The 19,332-nt window shown below is 40.8% G+C and overlaps 1 protein-coding gene across 1 annotated transcript; it reads right to left on the bottom strand.

Moving 5' to 3' along the window:
- Positions 1-791: 791 nt before the first annotated feature.
- UBR7 (ubiquitin protein ligase E3 component n-recognin 7) lies at positions 792-19,171 on the bottom strand. Its single transcript, XM_060756432.2, has 11 exons — positions 18,803-19,171; positions 13,402-13,535; positions 11,657-11,717; positions 10,829-10,924; positions 10,321-10,374; positions 9,012-9,117; positions 8,411-8,583; positions 7,215-7,343; positions 5,764-5,926; positions 4,340-4,401; positions 792-1,829 (listed from the first exon to the last, which is right to left on the bottom strand). Exons 1-11 carry the CDS (start codon positions 19,025-19,027, stop codon positions 1,737-1,739), a joined length of 1,296 nt encoding a protein of 431 aa, XP_060612415.2. The 5' UTR covers positions 19,028-19,171; the 3' UTR covers positions 792-1,736.
- Between the last annotated feature and the right edge of the window lie 161 nt (positions 19,172-19,332).

Genomic DNA, 19,332 nt, shown 5'->3' with positions numbered 1-19,332 from the left:
TGGGTTTTTCTCTCCTTTCCTCAAACTTTATTTTCCTGAATTGCTAACTGACAGGGAAGCTGCCCCTGGATACTCCATGTTACAGAAGCATTCCTAGTGTAAAGGTCTTTTAAGAACCACATCTACCTAATTTCTGAGTCTCGCTATGGGTTATCAAACCAGAATTCATAGGATTTTTACAATCTTTTAGTAGTCAAGCCTCAGGAACTAGTAAAAGGTGGAAGCATAATACCACGTGATGAAAATGAGGAGGCTAGAGATAGCTCTGAACAAGCCCAGCTTATTCATGATCTGAGCAAAAATAGAAGGGATTTTTGCCAGAATCTTCTAAGTATAATCTTACAAATGGTTAGGTTTGCCATCAGACACAAGTACATTTGACAAGGAACCCCCGGTGGCATGGCAGGTTAAACCGCTGAGCTGCTGAACTCACTGACCAAAAGGTCAGCGGTTCAAATCCGGGGAGTGGGGTGAGCTCCCACTGTTAGCCCCAGCTTCCGCCAACCTAGCAGTTCAAAAACATGCAAATGTGAGATCAAGAGGTACTGCTTCTATGGGAAGGTAACAGTACTGCATGCAGTCATGCTGGCCACATGACCTTGGAGGCGTCTTTGGCTTAGAAACGGAGATGAGCACCACCGTCCAGAGTCGGACACGACTAGACTTAATGTCATGGGAAACCTTTACCTGTACTTACATTTGACATGTAACTCCACATCCTGAAATTTGTGTTACACAACTGACGTTAGATCTGAAGCTGCCCCCACCACTCCAATACTCAACAGCAGTAGTAATGACAACCAACCACTTTATTGAAATGTAAAAGTCAAATAGTGTCAGAAGACGAAACTTTGGAGTACTAAGGGTCATATACACACTGAAGAATTATTTGCCTGAGTAGTTAGGAAGACGATAAAAGTTAAAACAATGTGAAAACACATCTGCCTTGGGACAGCTGATTTCAACAGTACTGTTGTCTTGACTTTATTATCAAAGGTCACCACTCTGTACTTTACAGTTTGGTAAGTAGCTTGATGGCTATTCCCTCTTAAACACTTACAACCTAAAACAATTATACAAGCTTCCAGAACTTCTTTGCCGCCCCCTGCCCCCCCCCCCCCCCAAAGTTATAACCTAGTAGTACCACCCAGCAGAAAGCAAGTTATTTACATTCTATGCAGAGAGGAAATCAAAACACTGGCTGTATAGCCCTTTAAAAAAATCTCTACACAAAGGGGGATTTTTTCTACCCAGGAAGCTGAAATTTTCGTTCATGTCTCAAAGGATTATGTCTTTTTAGAAGTTTTAATTCAGAAAAAGGTTCAAAGATTTATATTCCGATTCTGTAAGCATTGTTATTCATAGCCAATAGCAATAGCCCACAATATGGTTTCGTATCAGAAATTAACAAAGTAAAAACATGTGTGCCTACATTTTCCTTTTATCCATATGGAGGATATTGTTTTATGTATGCAAGTTTAGGAGGTTTCCCGGATTCCTTTCTAAGTATATGCCCTTAATACCTAACCACCTTACCCCACTCTCCCCCAACAAATGATTAAACACATTTCGATAATATGATCTTGTTGCTTTTTAGACCAGCTGCTATGGAACTGGATCATATTTAGAGAGGAACAGAAGCCGAGATGAACAAGAGGCTGGGTAAGTCCTGGAGGGAAAATGAAAAGCTAGCAGAGATAGCCAAAAAAACTTGTCCATAAAATCTCCCAAGTTGTCTAGCTACAGTAGTATTGCATCCGGTCAGTCCTTCTCCTCTTCCGAGACTGAAACTCTTCAAAGAACTGCTGAATGTCCTCTCGCTTAACAACCTGTGAAAGTCAAGTCAGAAAAAGAGAATGAGATGGATACAAATTTTAAACATAAGAAAAAGGTGCCTTGAATAGCCAATCTATTATTTATTTATTTATTTATTTATTTATTTATTTATTTATGGTATTTGTATTCCGCCTTTCTCAGCCCGAAGGCAACTAAAAGCAGTTTGCAGTCGGCACCAATTTGATAACCCGGCTGACATAAAAATACAGTTAAAAATTTAGCATATTATATAAAAAACATATAAAACCCATCTATAGAAATAAAAATGTAATGTTCGTTTGTGGGATTAACATAACTCAAAACTCACTGGTTGAATTGACACCAAATTTAGACACAGTATACCTATCAGGTCAACGAGTGACCATCATTCATAAAAACACTGAAAAACACAGCAGAAGAGACTTTAAAAATCAAAAATCAAAAATTACAACTTGTGCGCAAAACCATATATATATATATGCGCAAACACACATATACACAAATATATACACACACAAAACACATACACAGACTGGGTCACAGCAACACGTAGTAGGGGATGGCTAGTAAAAACATAAATCATCAGCGTCTCCTTACTAAACTCGTTTTCCAGTTGCATCATCAAGTCGTTCTGTAGTTCTATATTTACCTGTTATGCTACATTTGTGAAAGCTTGCTCAAAGTGCCAGGTTTTGACTTTTTTATGAAATGTCATGAGACATTTCGTAAAATATCCCTGGGGGGGGCATTCCACAGCTGAGGGACCACCACTGAAAAGGCCCTGCCTCTTGTCCCTGCCAGACGCACCTATTAGGCATATGTTTTTGTAGACTATGTGCTAGTTTAATGATAAACAATAGTCCTGCAGTACAAGTATGCTTACATCCTGAGAAATTACTTAAGTCAAAAGGGAAAGTGCATGAGGTACTCTGCAAGGTGCTACAAGACTCTTAGGACTTCACCACATTAGTTAAATTCCACTAAATTTGACACTTAAAATCTGGGCATCCACTGGGATTACTACATTAGTTTGAGTTAAAGTGTAGTTGTTTAGTTTTTTAAACACAGAGGGCAGTCTTTTTCAACGCATCAGGAAGAGGTGAGGAAATTGATTTTTCTCAATTCTCCTTTTTTGCCAGATTTCTAATGAAGTAGCATTTGTTGCTCCCTGTTGAAAATGTGGGAGGGGAAGTTGTGGGAGAAGCTAAAATACCCATCCCGGTTAGGAAGAGTTCTGTTGCCGCCATTTCCTAGGTCTTTGCCAAAACAATTCCTTTTTTTTTTAAAGCCCACTTTAAATAAACCCCACTGAGTTTAGTTAAACTCTAGCACCTTTCAGGGCTGTCTGGTCATGTTCCAGAAGCATTATCCCCTGAGGTTTCACCCACATCAGTGACAGGCATCCTCTGTGGGAAGTGGGAATGTAGCAATTGGTGACCTTGATTAGCACTGAATAGCCTTGCAGCTTTGAAGCTTAACTGCCATTTTGCAATGATGCAAGTATCCAGATCTTTGGGATTTAGAAACCAGAATATATGGCAGTGTAGATGGGGCCCCCACTTATCAGAGGCAAGTGGGAATAATGCAATTGTTGACCACGATTAGCATTGAATAGCCTTGCAGCTTCAAAGTCTAACTGCCATTTTGCAATGATGCAAGTATCCAGATCTTTGGGATTTAGAAACCAGAATATATGGCAGTGTAGATGGGGCCCCCACTTATCAGAGGCAAGTGGGCATAATGCAATTGTCGACCTCAATTAGCATTGAATAGCCTTGCAGCTTCAAAGCCTGAATGCCATTTTGCAATAATGCAAGTAACCAGATCTTTGGGAATCAGAAACTGGATTATATGGCAGTGTAGATGGGGCCTCCACTTATCAGAGGCAAGTGGGAATAATGCAATTGGTGAGCTTGATTAGCATTGAATAGCCTTGCAGCTTCAAAGCCTGAATGCCATTATGCAATGATACAAGTATCACCTAGTAATTTGTTTGTATGGGATTATGAAAGTATTATACAGTGTATAAGCACCTTTGTTCCCAGAACACATACAGCTAAGTTGCAGAGTTTGTCCCCCTTCACCCATGCCAGAAAGGACACTGAAATCCCTGATCCCTCTTTCTCCCTCCCTCCCTCCCTCCTCTCTCCTCGGCAGCCTCCCAAAGGGACACACTGAGGTTTCTTTAATTAAAAAAACACTGAGGGATGATGGGTGGGGCCTAATGACTCCAAAAAAGCTGAGTCCACTGGAAAAGTAAATCAATGTGGTAACAGGTAGGGAAAACACCTGTGTGTTTTTGGTTTTTTTTACTAAATGGAGTCAGACACAACTCTCCTCCTCTCCCCTCTTTCAAACACATCTCAGCTTAATGTGAAGTCGTTAGTTTTGTTTCCAATTATATTTCCTTCTTAATTTAATTAAGACACATTCACGACTATCTTGGGCCACTTACTGAATTTTTTAAATTATTATCCCATAATATCTTGACAATCATTATTCAAACAAGAAGTTATATACTTACTGTTCCTTCATCTGCAAATCTTTTCAAGTAGTCTTTCAATTCTGTTTTCAGATCGTTGTATTCTGGATAGGAAAAAGTTACATTTTAGTCGCACATGAAACAGGTTCTTTTGAAGAAAAGAAATGAGTTTGAAAGAGTGATTTTGTGTTTGGCAGTTCGGATTGTATCTCTGCCTGGCGTTCTATTATTAGGCCTGTCGTTTTTCTTTTAGCCTCGTAAGTATGGCTTTGAGAGTTTTCTCTTTCCTTGTGACAGCCAGTTTCCAAATGAACAAGCTTTCATGATAAATTATTTTGCAAAAGCATCTATGGCACTCTTATTAAATAATTTACTCACTGGTCCAGAAAGCTTGAATCTCTGCTCTACAGATTCATTAAAATTTTCCACCACAAACAAAAATATGTTTCTGCTGTAATGAAAGTAAATACTGCTAACTGAATCAAGTTTCACTCAAGTGTTCTCCTGTTTTTCTGGCCTCCAAAAAGATCTGATATTGTGCAATGCACAAAATCATTCTTTAACAAAAACATTACAAGAAGAATTTACAATAGTCCATACACAGTTATTATTGCATCTTCATTTAAAACTTTTCTTAGCTTGGAAATCTAATCTTAATTTTGTAAAAACTCAAAGCTATTTATAACAAAAGATATAAGAAAGCTTAACTACATACAATATAACCAAATAAATATAATATTTTGAACAGCAATTGGCTTAAACATGTGTACAGAGCACACAGAAAAAAACAGACCACTTTTTTAGCAATCAATATTTTGGGTAAATATGGGCCCCCTGGTGGAGCAATGGGTTAAACCGCCGAGCTGTTGAACTTGCTGACCGAAAGGTTGGCGGTTTGAATCTGCGGAGCAGGGTGAGCTCCCGCTGTTAGCCCCAGCTCCTGTCAACCTAGCAGATCGAAAACATGCAAATGTGAGTAGATCAATAGGTACCGCTTTGGCAGGAAGATAATGGTGCTCAATGCAGTCATGCTAGCCATATGACCTTGGAGGTGTCTATAGACAACACTGGCTCTTCGGCTTAGAAATGGAGATAAGCAATGCCCACCAGTCAGACACGACTAAACTTAATGTCAGGGGAAATCTTCACCTTCAGCTTTATTTTGGGTAACTATAAGCTTTCTGTCATTCTCAATGACTGGCAGAATAAACTATGAACATAAGAGTAACACAAACAAGTTGCAGAATTTTTCATTTTCATTCCTTTATCAAAAGCCCAAAACAGATTCTACTACAATATCACCCTGCAGGTCAATAGATTTTAGGAAACAAGACAGAAAAAGGCTAATACAGCCTAGGCAATAAAGCTATTAGGAAACATGCTAGAAGTATATTCCTATAAATTACTTTAATCAAAATGTAAGAAATATTTTGATTTAAACTCAACTCCAGATTTCAGATACATACCGCAGATGAGCTCGACTTGCTGGACCCTATTCATGCTGCTAAGTGTGTCCATTAGTGGATCTCTTCTGTCTGCTTCCTGGTCATTTGTTCCTTTATTTTCATACGCCAAAACTGTATCACACTCATCCATTAGGAATGGGACCTCCAGATCAGAATACATTTTCTGAAAAAGAAAATTTATGTATTTATTTATTTATTTATTTATTTATTTACGATATTTATATCCCGCCCTTCTCACCCCGAAGGGGACTCAGGGTGGCTTATATAACTGGCATTATTCCATGCCCAATTTAAAACAACATTAAACAATATATGTAAACAGACTACTGTTGTGAATAGCTCCAAAGCCAGATAATGAAATAATCATATTTATCAATCCAAGGTCTATGCAAACTATATTGCACTGATAATTATGCTGGGTCAAAGGCTTGCTCCCAAAGCCAAGTTTTCACTTGTTTGCAAAATGACAGGAGGGAAGGGGCTGATCAAATCCCACTAAGGAGGGAGTTCCACAGTTGAGGGACCGCCACTGAGAAGGCACTGTCTCTCGTCCCCATCAGTCGCGCCTGTGAAGGTGGTGGGATCGAGAACAGGGCCTCCCTAGAAGATCTTAACCTCCGTGATGGTTCATAGAGGGAGATGAGTTCGGACAGTTAAGTTGGGCCTGCGCTGTTCAGGGTTTTATAGACTAAAGCCAGCACTTTGAATTGTGCCTTGTAGCAAACTGGCAGCCAGTGGAGCTGGCACAAAAGGGGGGTTGTGTACTCCCTATACGCCACTCCCATTATCAATTTGGCTGCCACATGTTGGACTAGTTGAAGCTTTTGAACAGTCTTCAAAAGCAACCCCATGTAGAGCGTGTTGCAGTAGTCTATATGAGATGTAACTGGGGCAGGTGAGTGGAATGTGTGGATTCACAAATGACATTGGAAGAACCATAGATATACATAAGCAACCTGCTTTTCTTCTTTGTGGTTTTTGTGACTAACACATAAGCAACACCAACGATGGAATTGAACCCAAATTCGCACATTGAATTCCCATGACCAACAGAAAATACTGGAAGGGCACTGACCTTGAGTGTTGGAGTTGTAGTTCACCTACATCCAGAGAGCACAGTGGATTCAAATACTCAATATGCCCAAATGTAAACACTGGTGGAGTTTGGGGAAAATTGACCTTGACATTTGGGAATTGTAGTTGCTTGGTTTTATAGTTCACTTGCAATCAAAAAACATTCTGAACCTCACCAATTATAGAATTGGGCCAAACTTCCCATCATTGAACCCCCATGATCAATAGAAAATACTATAATTTCTGATGGTCTTTGGCGACTCCTTTGACACCTCCCTCACGCCCCCTCCCCAAGAGGTCCTAGCCCCCAGGTTGAGAAACGCTGTTCTAGAGCAAATGCGAGGATGACAGAAGTAAGTATAAATACATATCCATACCAAGCATTCTTTACAGGTGCACAACTTGCTCCTCCAATTGTGTGGCCAGAAGGTGGCTGTATTCTTTTTCAGATACTGTTTGACTTGTAGTTCTTGCAGTGTGCAGGCGGAGGCTTCGCTCTTAATAGTCTGCAGTAAAAGAGAACAATATTATTTCTTTCTATATGTTGTGTGAAGGGTCAGTGCACCATGAAAGGGAATACTGCAACCAGCATTTCCTCTGCCGTATCTTGTAACTATTCCTACTTGCTTTCCCAAAGATTACAACCAAAATTTTACTAATGAAAAAGAACACCTAAATCAATCTTACAAAGGAAATTTCATAGCTACCTACTCACTAGAAAACTAAGTATTTTACATTAACCATATGTTTGTGTCATATCTATAGAAATTTTTTAATATCTGCATGCAATTTCATTGCAGTATCAAAACTACGCATATGTACACAATGAAGTAACATCATATATACCAATGTTACACAAAGTGACAGCTCTTGGGCTAATGTCACTCCTTGTGTCATTTGTTACTCGTCCCTGGAAATTTTCCAGCAGAGAGATGATAGTAGCTAATGAACAAAAACACAGTGCCAGTCTCTGGCATATTCAAAAAAATAAAGTAACAGATCGAGGCCACATCTGACCTTGGAAACTAAGCAGGGCCAAGTCTTATGACTACTTGGATGAGAGGCAGCCAATGCATAACATGTGCTGTAGTCTGTATTTCAGAGGAAGGAACTGGCAAACCCACCTCTTGAGTGTTCCTGGCCTAAGAAAATCCTATGAAATTCACAGCTTTGCCAGAAGTCAACAGGTGACTTGAAGGCATATACATAGACAAACTAGTAAACCACATGTGAGGAAACACTGATATAAACTACACTTACACAGAATTAAATGGTCTTGTTTCTTTGTTGCTACGTTCACCAATTGCATTGGCAGCAACTAATGATCTGGGCATTTTTTTACTATATTAGGGAACATATAGACACATAAGATTCAACTGAGTCTAGGAATTTGATAATTCCCTGAATCATATGGTTGCACATAATTCAGAAACGTGGCTTTATACACTTTTAAAATCCTAGAGGTAATCATTTCAGGATAATCTTAGGTCAGCCAGATTGTCACCAAAGAACACCAACTCCCTTTCCTAAAAGAGCGGCAGCTTTTAACTATAACCTACTATGGAAGAGATACCTGAGAACACTCAGAGCCAGAACTGGTAGATGGTTCATTGTTTTGAACTATTTTCTCTTCCTCCGTCTTCATCTGGGGACTGGCACCATTTTCTTTTTTTACTTCTTCGGTTTCTTCAACATTCAAAACAACTCCATCTTCAGCTGCAGGAGTAACTTTGGTAACAGTGGGAACTACAAGAAATGGACATCAAAATGAGCAGGGTGGTGTAACCAAGATGTTACTTCTGTCAAGGGGCAATATTCTTTTCCAATCCAAGAACTAGAAAATAGCAAAATATGTACATGAACTAGAAGAACTGGATTTCCCTTGACTGATGGAATATAAGCCACAATTCTACAAGAGTTTACAGCTCCATTGTCATACTTATCTATCATACTTGTCATACTTATCTATCTTACAATAGTTTAGCAAGTTAGAACCAACTGGGATGCTACATTTTCTTCCAAATATATATGTTCAGTTATTAACGTTTAAAAGAAGAAGCCTGGGAGCTTGAATCAAAACAATTCAATGGTGTAAAATTGGAATACTACAGAATACGCCACAAGTAGCAAATGTAAATGATTTAAGCAAGGTGTGATGCTTCTGTTCTTCTCACCTGCCAATTTTGGAGCATATGCCCACAGGAAAGGGCAGCGGTCCATGCAAGCTTGGCACACCATTTCATGAAAATCGCCACTATCTGGAGGAATTGCACCAAGGTGCTATTTTAAAAAAGGAAAGGTAAGGTAAAACAGAAGATATTGGCATATTGGCTAAAATAAACAACCCTTTCACAAAATTATAAAACAGTGCATTAGCATCAGTACACATCTTTTTTTTTTTCATGTTCTATATCCAAGGCTTCTTAAACTTTTCCATTCAGAACTCCTTTTGGCATGAGAAATTTTTACATGATCCCAATTACATAGGTATATAAACTAGATATAAAAATCCAACATTTAGTGATAATAAATTAACATTTGCAAGGCTTGGTAAACAGGCTGATTTTCCTTTGTATGAAGCACAGCTGAAGCATCTTCTGCAGAGTTCACTTTAAACAGCGAACAACGGATTTCAGGTTTTCAGGACTCAAACATTGAGCTAAAGCAGTGGTTCCCAACCTTTTTTTGACCAGGGACCACTTGACAAGGGACCACTCTCCAAGATTAGTACCTAAAGGGTTACAAATCGATTTTGGCCAACTTTAGATTTGGTTTGGTTATTTGGGGTGCCGATTCAAAAACTGCATTGTATAGACCACATCAGCTCTAGTTTCTGATACAGAATATATGCCACCCAGTAGTCAACATCACTCACCCACAGAAAGCCATATGTATTTAATAAACTAGAGCTGATGTGGGTAGTCAGCGTCTCCCCTTCTGACATCCCCGTTGCCTTGGCACTATAAGAGGGTTTCGCGAGACCAGTTGGTCTCATTGCCATGAGTTTCAAGGCAATGGTGCAGTAATGGTGAGGCCAGACCATAATTTTATTCTTGCCAACCACTGGTGGTCCATAGACCACAGGTTGGAAACCACTGAGCAAAAGAGACCCCATTTGGGGTCAGGACCCACAGATTAAGAAGCAGCGCTCTAGTTATGTCTAAATATCTCACATCACAGCAAATCACCATATTTGGGATGAACATTTGTGAAATACAGTTCATGATAAAATTCCTAAACTCATTATTCCACTTCATTTACCTTTTCTGGTAAATGAAAAACAACCCATCTGCTTGTACACAGCATTAATAATACTCATGTGTCATATAAACATCATTAGAAACAGGTTCTTCCAAAATCTATGTAACCTGATAAAATTATGGCTCAGAGCTATGAGCCCCGTACAAATATAGGGAGGAAAATCTCATCTGACAGGTTACATTTATCACTGAATGTTTCTAGCCCTTTATTAGCTGTGCTTACCCGTCCATGAAACCAATCTTCACAAACTATGCACTGGATCATTTCATCTGGGATCTAAAAATAGAGCCACAGCATTACTAATCTTTCAAATTTATATAGAACTGCCAACATTTTAGAAGTTTCAACAAGTACAAAGTGCTATTGCTTGTCTTCTGATCAACTTTTGCTAGAATTAGCCTTTCTAAAATCTTTACTGGCTGTCCTTTATTTTCCAATTCAAGGTAATTATTTAGAGTTTTAAAGGGAACCAGTTTGGGTCCCATCTTGAACAGCATATTGTGTGGATTCTATATGAACCTTCCTGGCATTTAGGACCTACTAATGGGGTCCAGAGAGCCAGAATGGTGTAGTGGTTTGAGCACTGGAATACGTATGATGCCCGAGATCGGATTTCAACTCCCTGCTCAGACATGGAAACCCAATGGTTGACCCAGGACAAGTCACACTCTCTCAGCCAAAGGAAGGGCAAAAACCCTCTGAACATATCTGAACATATCTGATGGTTTACCTCATCATCAGGATCTGGATACGGCCTTTTACAAACACAGTATAATCCAAAGAAGTTGTCGTTATAGTTATTTGTTGGATTAACTGTTGCCTTTTCCTAGAAATAAAAAATGTGTCTTAAATAAAACATGGGAGAAGGAACAATTGCTTAAAATGACATAATCTATCCTATTTTAACCATCCCAGAACCAGTATAACACCATGCCATCTTCCTTAAAAACTATGGTATATGAAGCTATGTGAGATTTCAAAAGTTAGAGAAGCAAAAAGTAGAAAAGGGAAGGGTTGCTTTTTACACTAGAGGATTAACAAAATAAAAAAGGAAGAAAGAACAAAAAGTCAATCTTTCAATTAAGCTTAGCAGGGATCCTAACTTCCCATGTGATCAATATAGATGATCTGTACCAACAAATACATATATATTCCTTCAGCTTACAGTGATCTTCACAACTAAATAAAAAGAACACTGATCCCATAGCTATAAATACCATCCCAACTGAAAAAGGCAAATTAACATGAGGCAAAGTTCAATGTTCAGCACCTGTCCAAATGGCAATCTGTTTGGATACATCTTCAGATGTGGATGGCACTTGCACCTATCTGGATCACAATGTGCATTTTGAGTTGGTCAGGGCCAATGCGCACACATAACAAATTAGTCTCTTTTTACTTCAGTACCACAACTGAAGGCACAATAAATAAATAAATAAACTCTACAACTTGTGACACACTTATTTTTCTACCACCCTCCAAAAAGCTATAGATATATATTTTTGAGAGAGAAAATGCACTTCTTTCTAAATAGGAAATACAATATTTTCATACTTACTGGTAATAGTTTGCATTGCAAATTTTTGAATTTGCTATTTCCACAATCACAACGGAAGTTTCTGAAGAGAAAAAATATATATCCAGAATTCTGTTTTAGTCTTCCCAATTCTGCTAAGCCTCACGCAAGCTAGTCTCAATGATATTCATATATCAATGGAATATCACTACAGGAAACTATGGTAAAATTTATTTTTCTGATCATCCAATTCTATTCAATACTTATCTCATTTACAGTTGTAACCATTACAAGGCCATAATTAAGTAACTTGTAAAGTTACTGTTCTTGTATCTGTTGGGGCGAGGCTGTTTATGTTTTTCATTTTTCTTATTTGATATTTTCATAAGCAATGTTTAATATTTTCATAAGCTATTGATGCTTCAGTGAGACAGTGATGTATCCCACTGAAGCATCAAGTAGCGAAGAATTATAGCAGCTTGGTTAGAATCTCGAAAATTGTGTGCTTTCTTTCATTTAGAGACAGAACCCATGCAATACTTCTATGTAATGGTTTTTTCTTCTGAAACACACATTTTCTGTACTTACACTCTCTATGACCTGTCACAGTTTTCTCTTCACTACAATACTGACACTTTCAAAACATCGATCATACATTATCTTCTGCTAAGAAAAAACTTGGAGAACAGATGCTCCAACACGAGCTTGGTGAACAGAGAAGTTCAACAGAGGTGTTTTGCATGGATGCAGTAAAAGATCGCATAGTTATTTACCCAATTTATACCTCGCCTTTCTCTACCCCGAAGGGGACTCAAGATGAACTTGTGTCTGATAGGTCAAATACCATTTGCCTTGGAGCACTGGTTCTCAACCTATGGGTCTCCAGATGTTTTGGCCTTCAATTCCCAGAAATCCTAACAGTTGGTAAACTGGCTGGGATTTCTGGGAGTTGTAGGCCAAAACGTCTGGGGGCCCACAGGTTGAGAACCACTGCCTTGGAGGGTCCTTTGGGAGCGTTTGTAAAGTTACTGTTCTTGTATCTGTTGGGACGAGGTTGTTTATGTGTGTGAGCTCATTGGAGGTTTTCTTGTGTATATGATGGAAAGGGTTATACTGTTCTACTGTGTTCTGGTCAGCTTTTGCCTGCTGGTTAAAGATTGAGTGTGTGACCATTCGAAAAACCAGAAGTCATTTTTATCACTCTTTGTTTTCTTTTGAGAAATACCAGTTATTCCTATCTGAATTTAAGAATGGAACTTAAAGGTGGGCAAACAAAACAGTAAAAGGTCTGGAAAACATACCCTATATGGCACATCTTAAGGAACTGAGTATGCTTAACTTGAAGAAGAGGAGATTGAGAGGTGACATGATACTTATGTTTAAATATTTGGAAGGATCCCATATACATTATGAAACAAGCTTGTTTTCTGCTGTTCCAGAGACCAGGGGCACAGAGCAATGGATTCAAACTACAGAAAAAAGCATTTCTACCTCAACATTTGGAACAATTTCTTGATAGAATTAACTTGTGAAGAATTTCTTCACAAGTTAAATACAGTGTCTTGGAGCGTAACAGAGTCTCCTTCCCTGGAGGCTTTTAGTCTGGATGACCACTACTGGGAGTACTCAGATTGTGTATTCTTGCACGGCAGAAGTTTGGACTGGATGGCCCTTGCGGTCTCTACCAACTCTATGATTTTATGACTACTTTAGATGCTTTAATATTTTTACAGCATGGCAAATAACTTGATCTAAAATTAATGTCTCTTCTTCCTCCCTCAAATTACCTTTTCGTATACAGCTCAAACAACTTGTGGGTACCATGACATTCATAACTGCATGCTAAACAGATCCCTGCTGGTTCTTCCCCTCGTGGTGTACAAGTACTGCAGGCATATAGGGCTTGTCTCTTCACCGCACCCTGTATGAGAACAGAAGCATAAAAATACAAACACTGAAAAAACTGCCAGACTGGGAATTCTCCTTTGACCAAGAAAGACTTTCCATGTTAACCAAGTGTCAGACATCTATGATTAACTGCTCCAGGGCAAACAAATTGAGATTTCTCTGAGATAATATAGTGACTGACAACAGTAACACATGACTTGATTCCTTCAGTTTGGGTTACTGCAAGATGCCTTATGTGAGTCTCTCTTTGAAAAATGCTTAGAAGCTTCAGCTGAACTGAGGAGCAGTAACATATAGTTATCTGAGGCTAACTGCAAGGAGCATGCTATTCTCTTTTTGCAAGAGCTTTACTGGAGGGCAATCTATTTCTGCACACAATTCTGACCTTTAAAGCCCCATAAAGCTCAGGTCCAGGCTGTCTGAAGGACAGCATCTTCCCTTATAAACCCGCTTGCGTGTGTGTGTGTGTGTGTGTGTGTGTGTGTATATATATATATATATATATATATATATATATTGGGGTGTAATTCTATTAGTGTTACTATCCTTCCCAAGTGAGTTTCGAAACAAGGAAGAGAGCCTTCTTGGGGGGCACTCTCAAGTTTTGTTACTTCCTCGGTAGGGAACCTAGGATTATTATTATTAGTAGAAGTAGTAGTAGTAGTAGTATTATATTTATACCTTGCTTTATCTCCCCTAAAGAGGACTCAAAGTGGCTTAACATAAAAGCATCAGCATAATCATTTAAAATATACAAATATACAAACATTAAAATAGGATTAAATACAAAAAGTAGTAAAAAAATACCAGCCAAAAACCATTAAAACAAATTCAAAGGTAAAAACCACAGCACTCCTTAACTAGATCTTAAACACCTTCTTCTTTAAAAGACTGTCTGAATAAAAAGTTTTAGCCTGCCACCAGAAAACCAGTAGGGAGGGGGTCATTCTGGCTTCCCTGGGAAGAAGAGTCGTTCCAGAGTCGAGGGGCAGCCACCGAGAAGGAAGACCTGCTCTCTTGTTCCCATCAACCATGCTTGAGACAGAGATAGGACCAAGAGAAGGCCCTCTCCTGAAGATCTCAGGGCCCAGACAGGTTCGTACAAGGGGATGCAGACAGCCAAATAGCTTGGACCTCAACCATCTAGGGCAGTGGCAACCTGTGGGTTACCAAGTGTTTTAGCTTACAACTCCCAGAAATCCCAGCCAGTTTACCAGCTGTTAGGGAGTTGAAGCCAAAACATCTGGAGACACACAGGTTGAGAACCACCGATCTAGGGCTTTAAAGGTCATAACCAGCACTTTGAATTGTACCTGGGAACAGACTGGCAGCCAATGGAGCTGATGAAACGAGGGATTGTCTGCTCCCTGTAGCCAGACTCAAGTTAGCAACCTGGCTGCAGCTCTTTGGACCAGCTGAGGTTTCCACGCACTCTTCAGAGGCAGCCCCATGTAGAGAACGTGACAGTAATCCAGACAGGATGTAACTAAGGCATGTACCATCATGGCCAGACCTGGCTTCTCAAGGAACAGGCATAGATAATAATAATCATCATCATCATCATCATCAACTTTATTTGTACCCCGCCACCATCTCCCCAAAGGGGACTCGGAGCGGCTTACATGGGGCCAAGCCCGAATAAAAATTACATTATAACAATACAAATTACAATCAAATAAACAACATAACAGTAAAATATAAAACATCAAAGCATATAAAACAATATACACAAAAAATAGGAACTAAGCATAATGGCAGACAAACAAAGGGCGGGCTGCATGTACATAAAATGTTTGTTTTTTTTAACTCCGGGTGAGATAAGGGGGAAGAACTAATCGTAAGGGAGAACTCATAGAGAGAGAGGAAATTAAGCCAATCTTCATGTGTGTTTGTGTGTGTGTGTGTGTGTGTGTGTGGGATGGGGGGGGGGCGGGGGACTCCTGGGACAAGAACATTGGAGGAGCACTAGCATAAAATTATGTGGCTATTCTTCGAAAGCGCGACGGCAGACAAACTTTAATTGTTTGTCACAATTAAAGTTGGCACACAAACTTTAATTGTGCAAAGGCCCTCCTAGCCTCTGCAGATACCTGCTTCCAGGTTCAGCACTGAGTACAGTAGGGTCCTCAAACTGCGGACCTATTTCTTCAGGGGGAGTGTAACCCCATGCAGCACAGGTTGGATCCCTATTCCTGGTCTGCCTTCCAACTGACCAGGAGTACCTCTGTCTTGTCTAGATTAAGTTTCAATTTGTTTGTCCTCATCCAGTCCATTACTAATAACAGGCACTGGTTTAGGGTCAGGACAGCTTCCTTCCCTTTAGGTGGAAAGGAGTAGTAGAGTTGGGTGTCATAGGCATACAGCTGGTACCATACTCCAAAAGTCCTGATTACTTCTCCCATTAACTTCATGTATATGTTGAATAGCATGAGGAACAACCCTGAGCCTGAGAAACCCCAAAGGTCAACGGCCAGGAGTCCACCAGCACCACTTTCTGGGTATGGCCCTCCAGGAAGGACGGAGCCACTGTAAAACAGTGCCTCCAATTCCCATACTAGCAAGACGAACCAGAAGGATACTATGGTCAATGGTATCAAAAGCCAATGAGATCTCCAGTAGGGATTTCCCCCCCCCCCAAAAGGTGCCAAATCTATCTGAACAAATTGCACAGGAACCAAAAAGAATGTGTTGAGGATGGGCTTTCTTTTGCTATAAAATGCAATTTTCCAAGCCGGTACTGAAGTGTTTTGGTACATTTTGATAATTTTGATATTGGCTGCTGATACGTGACACCTGTATGAGGGAAAGGAAGGGAGGAAGAAGTGAGAGAGAAGGGGTCAAAATTGGGGGAAAGGTACCTGTGAATTCATAATTTTGTTATTATCCCTCAATTTTAGTAACATCTTTATTATTTTAATGTGAATGTTTTAGTATTTAAACATTTAACACCATTTTAATTACCTTATTTAATATTGGGTTTTAAACTCTGTTTTAACATTGTTTCCTGATATCCGGATGTGTGTGTAACCTGATGCTTGTATACTTCTGTACTTGTGCTTGTACATGTGTGCGTACTCTGACACTTACACACCCTGTCACTTGTACTTTTTTTATGCTGGTCATTGACCGTAATAAATGTTTATATATTTTTTTAAAAATGTGAATGTTGATTTTATTTTTTGTGAGACTTGGGTCGTTTTGGTTATTTACTTCTTTGTCCAGCACCTTGCAGCATTTAATGTTTGCCTGTGATGGTTGCGGGACCGCGAGCAGGGCCTCCCCATTAGATCATCACCTCCGCTATGGTTCATTGGGGGAGATGCGTTCGGACAGGTGCTATGCTGTCGCACGCTGGGCCTGTGCATAAGACAGTAGACAGGACATAAATTCTGTGTGCCCAATAGGACGCCGGGGCTGCCTCAGATTAAAGGCCTTTGGATTTCCTTAAACAGAGTCTCTAGAGTACTTAAAGGTTCAACAAAGTTCTTTATTTATGAAAACAAACAGGTATTTCAAGGCTTTCTTAACAGTCTATAGCAGGGGTCCTCAAACTAAGGCCCGGGGGCTGGATGCGGCCCTCCAAGGTCATTTACCCGGCCCTCACTCAGGGTCAATCTAAGTCTGAAACTACTTGAAAGCACATAACAATCCTATCTCATCAGCCAAAAGCAGGCCCACATTTCCCATTGAAATACTAATAAGTTTATATTTGTTAACATTGTTCCTCATTTTAATTATTGTATTGATTTTAAGTGTTTTTTGCACTGCACATATCTTACTATACATATCTGCACATATCTTACTAAAATAAGATATGTGCAGCGTGCATAGGAATTCATTCATGTTTTTTTTTTCCAAATTGTAATCCAGCCCTCCAACAGTTTGAGGGACTGTGACCTGGCCCTCTGTTTAAAAAGTTTGTGGACCCCTAGTCTATAGGCTCTTTCAATCTTGTCCACAGGGAACAGGCACTATCTTCATGACTGGTATTTTAACTAATGGGGAAATCCTTAACTTCTAATCTGGGCAATCTGTCTTTACCTCTGTTGGCATGGAGCCCCTACACCTGGTACCAACTGCGTCTGGCTTCTGTGAGTGACCCTTACCAAGCAGAGCTTTGTAGACTTCCAGGGAAAAAAGAGTTCAGGTTTCGGTGATGGCTGGCTGAAGTCCCCCAGCAAAGGAGCTGTAAGGCTGTATGATCCTCGGCCAAGCTGTGGGCTGTATAACCCCAGCCAAGCTGTAGAAGACGAAGCTTTCTACAGGAGCTCTTGGTATTATTATTATTATTAAAGGTAAAGGTAGTCCCCTGACATTAAGTCCAGTCATGTCTGACTCTGGGGTGTGGTGCTCATCTCCATTTCTAAGCCGAAGAGTCAGCGTTGTCCGTAGACACCTCCAAGGTCATGTGGCCGGCATGACTGCATGGAGCGCCGTTACCTTCCCGCCGGAGCGGTACCTATTGATCTACTCACATTTGCATGTTTTCGAACTGCTAGGTTGGCAGAAGCTAGGGCTGACAGCGGAAGCTCACGCCGCTCCCCGGAATCGAACCTGTGACCTTTCGATCAACAAGCTCAGCAGCTCAGTGCTTTAACCCACTGCGCCACGGGGGGCTCCATTATTATTATTATTATTAAACTTTATTTGTACTCTGCTAGCATCTCCCGAAGGACTCGATGCGGCTTACAAAGGCCAAGGCCTCAAACAACAACAGACAATAACAATATAAGACAAGCAAATTAAAAACATAAGCAATAAGAACAACAACATTACACTATGGTATTATGTCCAGCATATGTCCTGAACTCAAACTGGCTCCTATTCCCTCCAAAACCTAAAAAGGGGGCGGGACCAGGGAACCTAACTATAATTGACAGGTGGCTTGCCCTATGATTGCAAACTGTAATAGGAATGCTGCAAAATCCTAAGCCTGGGATTGCAAACAAACATTGAATGCAAAGCAAACAACATTGGAGCTCCTGGTACAGCTGTACCTGCACAGGTGCTGTTATCAAGTTGGTTTGTGGTGGAAAGAGGCTTCAGGGTCCGAGTGCAGCAGTGGAGGTGGAGCAACATGGGGGGTGGAAAAGGAGACAAAAAGGGGGGAATGGTACTGAGGAGACAGAAGGAAAGAAAAGAAAGAGAAAGGAAGATGAGGGGGAAAGGTGTGGGAGGGAAAGCAGGGAAGAAAAGGAGGGGGAAATAGAGGAAAGCACCGCAGACCACACTAACATGGGCGGTTTCCCCCTGCCTGCCCCTGAGAGGCCTCCTCCTCACCTGGGAGTAGCTGCACCTCTCGTGGTCGCTGCCTCCCAGCACGGCGCGCGCCTCCTGCTCGAGCTGCTCGCTCTCGGCCAGCACCTCGGCCAGCGACACCACGGGCTCCTCGCCGCTCCGCTCTTCTCCCTCCTCGGCAGCGGCGGCGCTCTCCTTGGGCCTGTCGTCCCCTTCCTCGCCTTTGCCGGAGTTCGAAGCCGCAGCTGCCGGCGCCTCCTTCTCCATCTTGCTGACAGAAACAATACTAAGACAAGCAGGAAGAGAAGGGGGGAAAAAAAGGCGGGAAAACGCCCCAACCACCGGAAGCGGAAACGAAAGTTGCCGCGACGCTCACGGATCTCAAGAGGGGAGAGACCAAAAAAAAGGAAAAGGGATGTGTCACGTGTCACGCGGGAGCCAATCAAAGCTAGAGGACGGAGGAAAGCTGAGCACTTGGGTGCGGAATCACGTGAGCCGCGAAGGGCCAATCAGGGCCGGGCAGATCTGCGAGAGCCAATCAGAGCCTCTAAAGACGGCGAAATGTTAACTAT

Source organism: Anolis sagrei, chromosome 1 (genome assembly GCF_037176765.1).
Source record: "Anolis sagrei isolate rAnoSag1 chromosome 1, rAnoSag1.mat, whole genome shotgun sequence".
Taxonomy (NCBI): domain Eukaryota; kingdom Metazoa; phylum Chordata; class Lepidosauria; order Squamata; family Dactyloidae; genus Anolis; species Anolis sagrei.
Note: the sequence above shows the minus strand (reverse complement) of the source record. Positions and strands in the feature narration are given on the sequence as shown.